Genomic DNA, 12,228 nt, shown 5'->3' on the forward strand with positions numbered 1-12,228 from the left:
CAGAAGAGGGCAGTGTGGCGTCTTAGGAAGCTGCCCCCTCCACTGGACACCACAGAAGAAGAAGAAAGCTGCACCGTCAGCTGGGCCCCGCCCACTTCAGTCACAGTTAGGTGTTCCTCGTCTGCCTTATCGCGGCTCACAGGAGACAAATCACACGGTAAGATTAAAACTCTCCCACACTATAGCACCGTAACAACATTACAATATACACACTTGAAGCTCTATGTGCTCCCGCTGGCTCCCGCTAGCGAAGTGTTACGTACTTTTCTTGTCATATGACTGTTTGGGAGACACTCCCTCCAGTTAACGGAGCTAGCTGCCTTAAAGACGGAGGTCACTTTTCCTCTTTCTTTTTCTTTAAGTTGGGTTTGTTCAAGATTTTAAAACTTTAATTTCACTTAACCAGGTCGCTGGGTACGTCTCACTTCCTCCGAATGCGCGTTGTCATGTTTTGTTCTCTCCTGCTCACTTAACCAGCAACTAACGGACTTGATTTGATGAGTGTAAATGGTTCACAAGTGGACTGACTTCACATCAAAACATACTCGTTAAGTGTGTATTTATTCAATCAGTTGACATGGACTTCCATCCATCCATCTTCTACTTATGTACATATCCATATTTGTTTGTTTATATGTGTGTTTCATGTTCTTTCACCGTCATGCTGCTGCTGTCAGAGACTACCAACAGAATGTCATTGTATTTCATGTACATTGACTAGAAAGTAATCTAATACAATCTTCTCTACCACCTACAGTGGTGGTTGCTGGATATTACTCTCACCTCCACATGTACAGACAATTTAGAGTCTCTGATGTCAGCATTATGTTGCTTTAGGAACAATATCAGACCACCAACTGAGTTGTCACATCTGGTAAAAGACCAAAAACCAAAGTCTTAATGTATTTTTTTTTAATCAGAATTCTGCCGAGAATTGTTTAAAATTCAGTACACAAGATTGTTTCTCAGGCACACACCACACCGTGAGCTATATATCTCATCCCTCCAAAAGCGTGCATGTTCATTGAAATTACCGACCAACAGTTACTAATTTTCATTAAATATTTGTCATTATTCTCATAAATCTTTACGGTAGATGTACTCGTTATGTTGCTGATCCCTAAAGGTTGCTCTTAGATGGAAGAATAGATAAGGCAGTAAAATCCTCAAAACATGGGAATTATTAAACGAAAATGTTTTAATTCACCTAAAGTATAAAACCTAGAAAAGGATCATATTTAATCTTAAACTTAGAGGATACATTAATAAAAAGTCTCAACTCATCTTTATAGGTTTTGTGAGGTGTGAGTATGTACTAATAATAATCGGATCCTTCCTCTCCTCTGTGTATTGTCAGTGCATCTCATTGATCGCTGGGTGTATTATTTCCATTGTCCCTTTCCCTTTTCCTGTGTTTAAGTCTCCGCTGAACTGGTGTTGCGTGTCCTCCAGGCTGCGATGGCGGTGGTTGCTCCGGGACCCAGCGCGACTGCAACCTGTGTCACCAAGGTGGCGCTGAGCATCTCCTGCGAAAACCTGATGGACATGGACGCCTTCTCAAAGTCGGATCCCCTGTGTGTGCTCCTCATGAACACTTCGGGACCTCACTGGAGCGAGGTACGAGGAAACGGCTTCTTCGGTTGATTAAAAGAAAAAAAGAAAACATGGTTCAGTTATTAATGTTATTCAGTTTCAACATTTAAGCATTTTATATATGGGGCAATATCCTGAAAGTATTTTTGTCTCTTCACTGATGTTAGATTGGCCGGACAGAGAAAATCCAGAACTGCCTTAATCCAAAGTTTTCCAAGTCTCTCCTTCTGGACTACTACTTTGAGATGGTGCAGAAGCTGCGGTTTGAAGTGTACGACATCGACAGTGAGAACTGCAGTCTGCAAGACGCTGACTTCCTAGGAGCACTGGAGTGCACACTGGGACAGGTTCACCCTCACTTCATTCACCCTGCTTCTCCTGTGGTGATGGTTGATGGTGAAACATAACGGGGGGGGGTGCCTCTCTTTCCAGATTGTGTCCTCAAGGAAACTAACAAAGCCACTTCTGATGAGGGACAAGACACCAGCAGGGAAAGGAACCATTACTGTGAGTTTAAGTCCCATTGAGGGAGGAGGGGACATGTGGGACAGCATTTTCTGGACTTGATGTGTGTGTTTGTGTTTTTTATGTCTTCTAGGTGTGTGCAGAAGAAAGAACAGACAACAGGGTCGTTGCATTTGAAGCTGCAGCCAGAAAACTGGACAAAAAGGTACTTATGTTTGGATTTAGTCTAAAGTGAACGACTCCAATAATAACTTCAGAGTCGCCATTGAGCCTCAAATCTTTTTTTGGACTGCGGGAGGAACTGGGGGTACCTGGAGAAACCCCTTATGTGTACAGGGAGAACATGCAAACTCCACTCAGGAAGGCCTTGTTTAAATGTTACTGTCACAACTGTTAGGTTTATGGTTTTGTAAATAGCAAATTTAAAAATTCCCATCACATTTCCACTTCAAATGGTGTATTTCCTAAACATCTTAAGTCAATCAGCAATGTGTTGGTTTTTTTTTTTTCCTTCTGATTTCATTCCAGGATTTCTTTGGAAAGTCGGATCCTTTCCTGGAGTTCTACAAGCAGACAGACACTGGCTGGCAGCTGGCTCACAGGACAGAGGTACACCAACGCGCTCTACACTCCATGACTCACAGATTCCTGCGACGTGAACCTACAACGTGTTGTAACAATCACAAAATGAGCTGTAGCCGATAACTCCTGTTTCTCTTGCGCAGGTGGTGAAAAGCAACCTAAACCCAGTGTGGAGACCTTTTCGTATCCCGATGCAGTCGCTGTGTGGAGGCGACGTAGAGAAGTCCATAAAGGTGAGGATTAACCTCCTATAATGTCACATTTTATAAATACACGGTTTGAATATGTCGGTGCCCCTTGTATTCCTATCTTGCTGGAGAATCAAATCTTGTAATTCGATAGAAAATGAGTTTGGGGCATCGTTTTGATTGTCGCGTAGGAGAGTAGAGGACAAACCATCCCTAACCCTCAAGGCCATGCTGTCAGGCTGAATTTATCAAGACATGCATGCAAAAGGCCGCAAAATGCAACAGTCATAGGTGTTTTTGGGGACATTTCACTGTATTTTGCAAAGGTTTCTTTCTTTTAAATTACAGATTTATTTTCTTTCAACAGTCACTTTTGCTTGCTCATGTGGGTTTTTCTTTGCAACAGTGCCTTGAAATGGACTGTGCCATATTTGGCACTATACAAATACAACTGAATCATTAAAATTGGCTTTTTGTAGAGAAAGCAGTCATTTTTATTCAGATTTGGCCATTTTATTTCCAAGCGTACAGTCTGCACCACCACAAAGAAAAACTTAAATGTGTCATTTAAAAGTGTATGTATGTACGTTGACGCTGAACTAAAATGAGTTTAACGCCCATGCTCTATGTGAAAACGTTTATCAGTCGCCCCAGATTGTGAAGACTCTCACAGCCTTGTTGCACATGTAAAAATGCGCTAAGTTTACGTTTGCTGTTTTTGTTTCCATCCTTTTAACTCTGTCAAAGCAATCTAATCAGGAAGAGATGCTTTCCAGTGGACAGTACATGTGAGTCAAAGTGTCGACACAGTGAGTTCTCTCCACGTGAAGGATGCAGTGCCTCCAGACAGGACAGGTTGACGTCCGAGACGCATCTACATCCATCTTAATGGGAGACGCTCAGTTTGCAGTAGTCTGGCCCTCTTGGTGAACCTTATAAGTGCTGATCATTCACATTTTCTCAACGACTGGGTGAAGCTCATATAGAACCTTCGGATAATAAACGTACTGTCAATCAGCAAGTGAGGGATTTTCACAATGGGATAGGGCTGGATTTACCATCAACAGGTTCAGTTCACCAAAGGGCCAGTTTTCTAAAAAGTTTTCCGTTAAGATGGATCCTTCTTTTAGTTCCCCATGAGCTCTCTTCGCTGTTAGACGTAGTCTGACTGTAGCGTCCCACAGTTTGCCTCTTCTTCACTGGTTCCTCCATACCCGTGTCTCACGCCGTCTTTTCCCACGCTCTCTTGACGTGTTCAGGCTCTGCTGCGTGCGCAGATGTTTTCACAGAGTTCTCCAGTCGTTTTGCCCAGTTTAGGCGCGGTGTGTGTGTGTGTCTGTCTGTCTGTCTGTCTGTCTGTCTGTCTGTCTGTCTGTCTGTGTGTCTGTGTGTCTGTGTTTTCCAGTAGTGTCAGGGCGTCGTCTTGCATTCGAAGCTTCACCCGCTCGGCATGCTTCTCTCTCACATCTGGTTTGACTTCCACTTCACTGTCGATGTTCCGCCGACGCAGAATCCGAAGGAGAAGTGAGTGACTGAGTCGCCTTTGCTCTGCGCCTCACAGGTGGACTGTTACGACTACAACAACAGCGGGTCGCACGACTTCATCGGGTCCTTTGAGACGACACTCAGCCAAATCCAGCAGGCGTCACAATCATATGCAGTGAGCGCCGCGGTTGCATCTTCAAGACGCGTTTGCCCTTTCCTCAGTCAAATATAGACGTTAAAAGTCTATTCTGACGCTAGTATGTTTCGTACCTGCACAGGCCGAGTTTGAGTGCATCAACAGCAAAAAGAAGCAGAAGAAGAAAGGATACAGAAACTCCGGCGTCGTCATTGTTAAACAGTGCAAGGTGCCAGTTTTCATACCTGAGCTTGTTATTTAAAAAGTTATTTGTTTGTCCGAATATTTGAAGTGATTTCTTGTGACCAATATTTGCTAACAGATAATAAAGGAGTACACGTTTCTGGATTACATAATGGGAGGCTGTCAGATTAACTTCACGGTGAGTATAACACATTATTAGAAATGACACAACTAAACGGAATGTAATCCTTCATACACTAACATTGAGTTTTCTACAAAAAACAAACAGACAGTCTGTTATGGTTATGGCTTTAATTTAATTTAATTAGAAACCTGTGGAAGAGGTGACATGGCTTTATGGGTTGGATTATCGTGTCTGCGTTTCCTCTAAGATTAAACAATTGCTCAAAGGTCAAAGTTGCACTAAACATATATTACTCAGCTGCAGTTACTAGTACGTACACTGCCTCAAGTCACAAACTACTTCCCCGCTTGTGTTTGCTGAGTAAAGGAGAGAGAAGCGTTCGCCTTGAAGCTGTCAGGCCCACGGCTGTGGAACCAATCGGCTCCAGCTCACAGGATTCAGCTCTTAACTTCAGACACTTTTAAGACTGTAACTGTACCTCAGAGTATAATTGCTGCCACTTCATTTTCCTTCTCGGACGTGATCACAGCCACACACCCTGTTTACTCTAAATGAAGTTTCCATTGCAAATGCAGCTGGATTACTGCCTCATTACATCATCAGCTCAGTGTGGACGGAAAATAAGAATACAATTCACATGTTGGATACGAAAGTATTTAATGTGTGTTCGTAAGGGAACGCAATCATAACAAACAGACTGAATATTTCTCTGAAATTTTCATTTTCTGACTTCCGACCCGCATACCTTTTCCATTTCACCAGATCGCTATCGATTTCACCGGCTCCAACGGTGATCCCAAGTCCCCCGCGTCTCTCCACTACATCAACCCGCACGGCTTCAACGAATACCTGGCCGCCATCTGGGCAGTCGGTAACGTCATCCAGGACTACGACAGGTAAAACCATTATTACACAGGATTTACCGTTTGTGCTCGGTGAAGTATTTTCCTTCCACTGCAGCAGCGGTCAGAAATGGAAAAAGAGGATTTGGGAGGCGGGTTTGTTTGGGTTTTTTTTTTCTTCCACTTCTCCAAACTGCTGTTTCACATGCTGGTTTCATGTGTCTTCATTCAGCCTGATCAATGTCCTGTAGCGTTTTATAAACCACCATCGCCGTACAAATTGTTGCACTGCAGATCCTTTAACAGGTTTGAGATAAAAATCCAAAGGGAGCAGTCGTCTGACCAACACTGTCAATCCTGCTGGATTAAGCCGGATTAAAACACTTTGCATGTGAGCTAATAGGAACTGAGCCAGAGCAGCCATTTACAGCCCTAATATCCAGTTGCATGTTGGATATTTCTCACTGTGAGAATAATGCCAGAAAGCATGACATTCGCTATCATAAGATTTCCCACTTTGTAATGTCATAAGACATCAGTTTAAACCAACTCTAAAACCTTGTGTGCTAACTGACTTAAATCATTTTTGTCTCTTTCTTTCTGTAGTGACAAAATGTTCCCAGTTCTTGGTTTTGGAGCGCAGATCCCGCCCAGCTGGCAGGTAATTGTGGCACTTATGATATTTAATGTTTATTTTGGTGCACATATGAAAAATCCCGCTTGGGATCAGTGTCACTTCAGGCCACGGCAGAGAGGCTGTTGTGGGTATTGATGTGTGTGTCTAAATTCCAGGTTAGCCACGAGTTTCCCGTCAACTTCAACCCAGCCAATCCTTTTTGTGAAGGTAATTATTAACGTTAAAGGAGATGGTGTGAATGCGCACTTCTCCGGATGAGCTGAAGTTCAGGTCATGTGGAAAATATCAGCAGCGGTGGCGTTTGTGTTTTTGGGTTTACCCTGGGGCAAACTGTGATCATTTACTGATATGATGCCACATTTAGGATATATAGAGATTATCATGATGAATGAATGAGTCAGACAAATTGTAAGCAGCAATTTTAATAACGTGTTAATACAGACCTCTCCATACTCTGAAAAAGCTTCAGACTTCACATCTTTATACCCATTTCTTATTGTCCGAAGTTATGTATGTAACTTGTGTCTTTCGTGCTTCTAATTTTCAACTCGATCACATATCAAATGAGGATGTCTGATAATCAGACTTTGGAATGCATTCCGAAGCTGACCTCGTATTTTCTCATTCACCAAACGGCTACTGCGCAAATGTTTCGTCTCGTCTTGCTTCGGTTTGTCGTCTCTCCTCAAAGGTCTTTTGTTTTCAACAATTTTCTGTAATTTATTATCTGAGCATCAACTTCCACAAGTCAGGAATACAGATCGTAGGATCAAACAATCCCTGAAAGTTGAAAGGATCCATCATGAGTAGTTCAAATTATATAATATATAGTAAACTCTGCTTTTGCTTATTATGGTGTATATTTTTTTTAAATCAGCCTTATCTGAGAAGTGAATAAAGCTTAAAGTCAGATGTTGATTTAATCCTACAAAATAGGAATAATATCCAAGATTGTCAGATGGGGAAACTATTGACTATATAAGTGTCTATTTATCAGCTCGTATAAAGTCCCAAATTAATCCCGTTTGTCTGGAAACCCGGTATCATAACTACTGTGACTTTACTGCAGTTTGTTGGTGTTTCCAGGTATCGAGGGTGTCGTCAGTGCCTACCAGCAGTGTCTGCCCCAGGTGAAGCTTTACGGGCCCACTAACTTCTCCCCCGTCATCAACCACGTCGCCCAGTTCGGCAGACAGGCCATGCAGCAGCAAACTGCCTCCGTGAGTTTGTTCACTCTCCTCCTCCGTATCACGTCCCTTCAGTTTGTATCTGTGGCTTTTTCCGTTGCTGGAAGCCGCCGAACGAGGTGGAAACACTCCCACTGAGCTCGTCGTCGACTCCCCACAGCAATACTTTGTCCTGCTGATCATCACCGACGGAGTGATCACCGACATGGACGAGACGCGCAACGCCATCGTGAGGGCCTCCCAGCTGCCCATGTCCGTCATCATCGTCGGGGTGGGCGGGGCGGACTTCTCCGCCATGGAGTTCCTGGACGGCGACGATGGGATTCTGCGCTCGGCCACAGGGGACGCTGCCATGCGGGACATCGTGCAGTTTGTGCCGTTCAGACAGTTCCAAAACGTAAGACCCTGTAGATTCAAACTTTTTTTTTTTTTTTTTTTTTTTGTATTCGTGGTCAAGCTGCTTGAACATCCTGAAATACTGCACACATGTGAATGTCTGCACGTCTTATTTCAGGCTGGCACTGCTGCCCTCGCACAAAGCGTTCTGGCAGAGTTGCCTGACCAAGTGGCCTCCTTCTTCAATTTATTTGACCTGAAGCCTCCCAGCGAACCCAGTGCTTCCTAGAAATGTAGGCACACCCCGACCGGCTCACCCACCCACCCCCACCCACCCACCCTCCAGTCCCTGCACTCAGTCCACAGCCGCATAGTTTCCCTGCTGAGGCAGCCTTGGTTTCTTTCAGGGTTTTTGTGTTTCATGCCTTCACGGGTCACCGGACGTGAGGCGTCGCGCCCTCGTGTGCCGTTGGTCTGTGCAGCCTACAGGCGACAAGGCATGAATGCAAGAATGCATGCTAATGTAGAGGCTTTGTCCTCGTAGCACAGAGTTCGTCTGCTGATTAAACAAACCTGAGCCTGTAGAGTTTGATTCATCGTCGCACCGATGAAGACAGACTGTAACATTAAGCTCTAACCTTATTGGCTCTTAATCATTTTAGGACACGTGGCTTTTTGTTTTATTTACGTGTGTGCTGCTACAGTAACCTGTATGTTTTTCTATTATACATATTTGTAGTCATTCGCGGGAGTATTTTGCTTTTACACTTATTACAAACTGACATACTAATGACGTCACCTCTCAAAGGCTTTCAAAAACAAGCATTAAAAACCATTTTAGCATAACTGAGGCATTTTATGTCAGTCATTTTCTAATTTTGAATCTCACGTCACACAACAGAGTGTTTTATCCAATGACTCATCACAGTTTTAACTTCAAAAACAGACTTTAAAAGTGATGCGGTCTTTAATGATAGCTGTGCTCGAGCGGCACAGTCTATTGTTTTAGCGTCATGCAGTGACGTGCGGTCAAACTGCCGATTGTCTTTCGCCTGTAATTTCAGAATCCACGACACACGCACACGCAGGTATGATCTGGTCAAATAAGAGTGTTGAATTTGTATCGGCTAAGAGAAACAGGGCATTAGCATAAACCTCTGTGCACAGCACTGCCCTCTATAGTGAGCCAGAGGTACTGACTGCCTTAGTTTTTGTTAGATCAGCAAGACACAATATTTCATAGACACACACGAATTACATTACTTATTTGGTTGAAATTATGGACTTAAAAGTGTTTACTTATCTTACATGAGTGACAAATGGTCAGAAAGCCAAAGACACACACACAAATCACATTCAGCTCAATTTCTGCACTAATGGAACAAGAAATTTAGCAATTTCGCTTATGATTTTTTAACTGAACTTAGATTTATAGCACCTGCTTGTATACAAATTTTGATATTGTATCTACATTTCCCGACCCTGATCACACATCCATGATGCAATGTGTGCGTGTGCAGTCATATTTGTTATTTATTTTTTATTTAACCAGGAAGAAAAATGTGCCATGACACAATGCTTTTTATTCATTGAATGAACCCTAACCTGCTTCTTATTCTGGTTTTATGTCATCTGCTCTGATTCACAGCTTCTCAATTTGTTGCTAATGCATGCTCACCTGGTGAATAATTCCGCAATAAAAGAAATGCAGTAGTGGCACTTTCTTCCACAGTTTTGTAACAGTAACCTGATGCTCCCCCCGGCGCTTTGCTATTTTTGTCTTCTTCTCTTTTTTTCTTTTGGGCCGCTTGCTCCTCTCGTCTCTGCTTCCTGTTTGTCCCGCCTGTACAGACCTGTTAATGTGCATCTGAGGTTCACAGCGTCTCTCCTTCTTTTTTCAGTGTCCTCAAGAAGCCCTTGCTCAGAGCGTCCTGGCAGAGGTCCCAGGTCAGGTGGCCAGCTTCTTCAATACCATGAATTTGAAGCCTCCGCGGGGGGACGCTCCTCTCTCCGACCTCTCTGCGTCGGCGCCGCCTCCGCCGTGATGCGTTCGGAGAACTAACCTCCACAATCCGTCTCCTCCTCCCCAAACACTTCAAACTTGACTCCAGCAGGCGAGTTTCCTCTCTGCAGATGTTTATTAGTCGTTTGTCATTAACCAAAGCTTTGGGGCCATATTTGCATGTGGCATGCCATGTGTTAGACACAACACACACACACGCACTATATAGTGAAGTGTAAAAGCCATATTACACCATGTTTAAACTTTTGTTAACATAGGATTAACTGAGAGATTAGCGATGACGCTTATTTATGACTTTATGGGACTCAAGTGCCAGAAGCAACAAAAATCAAAGCATTTCTTTTCTAATTTTATGTCCTTTTTTTAAACTAAATATTCCCTAAGAGTTCTGTCTTTGTGGAAGAAGTGAGGCAGCTAATAACATCCATCTCATTAGTCTGTCAGTCAGACGTCTACAGGAAAGGGCTGGACACATTTATTTTATTTTTTCCTTTTTATCTTTTTTGCGTTGATCAAATCTTTTTTTGTCACCTTCATTTCATGAAACGTCAATACACAAAGCGTCTCAACTTGTCAAAACGACAGCTTTCCAAATACAATCCAGGTATGTCTGAGTAATGTTTACAGGATTGATCTGTACATAATGGGCTGTTTGCTTAAGTCTGTAACTTTTTGTAGATTTGACACTACAAAACCCCTTTTTCCTTTGTTGTTTTGTACCTCGGTTTGTTTTTGTTTTTTTCGTTAAAAAAACCCAAACTAAATAGTGTATGTGATCTTACGTGCCTGCTCGGTGCTCCCATACAAACCTTTAGATCGAGTGATCGTCATCGGTGCCCGTGAAGTGCTTCATTTAGCACCGTGTACGTCACATGTTCACTTTGTCTTAAGATAGCCACGCTCACTTTACAGATGGCATTAAAAATGTCGTTCTCTTAGTTTACTTTGTAAATCTGTTGTTGACCTGTTGTTTACACTGATCTGTGTCATTGCCTTATGTTATACACATGTCTTTGTTGTGTCATGATGTTGATTTAATCAGTATTTTACACATATATAGAAATATATATATATATATATTAAAAAAATGCACGTCAAATAAAATGATTTAACCGGCACGATAGCCAGATTAGACTTGCATGTACTTTTTTATCTAACATCAAAAGATCATTTGAAATACATTGTTTATGTTTATCCTGCTTTCATATCATTTTATGAAATAAATCTTACAGTGTTTTAAAGTAACCTTGGATTGAAAAAAAAATGTGTGGTTTGTTATTTTAATCCAGGATCATAATTTGGGTGATTGTACCTCACATGACGGTACAAGTGCTTTGTGTTGATGTTGGTTTTATTGAACCTGTGATCATGTTGCTGTCAGCTGACTCAAAGTATAAAACAATCAACAAATACACTGTAATCTATATTTGACCAATCTGCCATTCAGCTGCAGGATTCCTTTTGAATGCAGCCATTTATTGAATTCACAGCAAAAGTGTAACTTTGCTGAAATCACTAGAAATACTTTATTAATCTCAGAGGGAAATTCTTTGTAGAAATGTTTGTTCATCTCTCTAATTTTAAATCTCGACAGAAAAAAAAGAAGTGGAGGTAAACATGATTGAAAAAAGGTTGGAAGCCATGTTCAAAACACTTTGTATGACCAATTAGTTCTCTGTTATAAAACTTGTAACTAGAAACATCATATCCCGCTACTTCTATATCCTGAATTTCAAGAAAAATTCAACAAAGTGTTTAAATCCAATTATTAAAGTTACAAATTACAAATATTCTCTATACTGTCATTAAGGAGTATGTGGGCAAACTTGTACTTTTAAGAGTATTTTTTTTCAAGTGTATAGTTTTACACATAAGTACAATTTCCACCTTTTAATTCACTTTGCTGTTTGGAAACGAAATGACAAAAGGTAAATATGTGTGTGAATGACTGTGTGTGAGTGTTTGTATAGAATTCTTACTTTATATTTATTCAGGCTGTCTTGTTTTTTTGAGGAATGTGTGAGACTTTACACACAGATGAATAAAAAAAGATGTGCCAATAATACAATTAAATTGTGTTAAGCAGTTTGAGAGATGTGTACATTCAGTCTTTTTCAATATTTTTAAGCAATAGCACCTTTTGATGTAATCCAGTACGAATTAAAGCAACATTTCTAGTTGTGTTTGAGTTCAAATTGAGTGTACTTTTTACACCTCTGGTGTTATGTAATAGTCCTACTTAATGATTGTCAAGCAACATGAATGGAAGGCACCATAAAGACTCATACACTGTCCACCTTTAAAATTTTATATAATGTATAATCTCAAAAAATACGGATTCACTAGTTTTGTTACGTTTTCAGCATTTTCCTTTTTTAAAAACCAAATAATTTATTTGGTCTGTTTATGGTGGGCGTGGTTTGGGT

General features: G+C 41.6%; 1 protein-coding gene across 2 annotated transcripts; it reads left to right on the forward strand.

Annotated features, from left to right (window-relative positions):
• Positions 1 to 93: 93 nt before the first annotated feature.
• LOC308125426 (copine-3-like) lies at positions 94 to 11,045 on the forward strand. Of its 2 annotated transcripts, XM_080489151.1 has the most exons (17): positions 94 to 157; positions 1,453 to 1,617; positions 1,761 to 1,940; positions 2,026 to 2,100; positions 2,192 to 2,263; positions 2,587 to 2,667; positions 2,784 to 2,873; positions 4,390 to 4,488; positions 4,592 to 4,678; positions 4,772 to 4,831; positions 5,540 to 5,673; positions 6,226 to 6,280; positions 6,412 to 6,463; positions 7,343 to 7,476; positions 7,604 to 7,840; positions 7,958 to 8,072; positions 9,681 to 11,045. In XM_080489151.1, exons 2-16 carry the CDS (start codon positions 1,459 to 1,461, stop codon positions 8,066 to 8,068), a joined length of 1,626 nt encoding a protein of 541 aa, XP_080345277.1. In that variant the 5' UTR covers positions 94 to 157; positions 1,453 to 1,458; the 3' UTR covers positions 8,069 to 8,072; positions 9,681 to 11,045. The 2 variants fall into 2 exon arrangements, with proteins under 2 accessions (XP_080345277.1, XP_080345276.1); XM_080489150.1 differs by lacking the exon at positions 7,958 to 8,072 and having other exon boundaries at positions 9,681 to 9,949.
• Positions 11,046 to 12,228: the final 1,183 nt, after the last annotated feature.

This window comes from Lipophrys pholis (genome assembly GCF_963383615.2).
Source record: "Lipophrys pholis genome assembly, chromosome: 20".
NCBI lineage: Eukaryota > Metazoa > Chordata > Actinopteri > Blenniiformes > Blenniidae > Lipophrys > Lipophrys pholis.

Bases quoted from the DNA above. Each gene is read 5' to 3' on its own strand.
- LOC308125426 (XM_080489150.1), top strand. From the start codon at position 1,459: ATGGCGGTGGTTGCTCCGGGACCCAGCGCGACTGCAACCTGTGTCACC. The intron at 2,101-2,191 runs GTGAGTTTAAGT...TATGTCTTCTAG, and splicing joins CAGGGAAAGGAACCATTACT to GTGTGTGCAGAAGAAAGAAC. The intron at 2,264-2,586 runs GTACTTATGTTT...ATTTCATTCCAG, and splicing joins CCAGAAAACTGGACAAAAAG to GATTTCTTTGGAAAGTCGGA.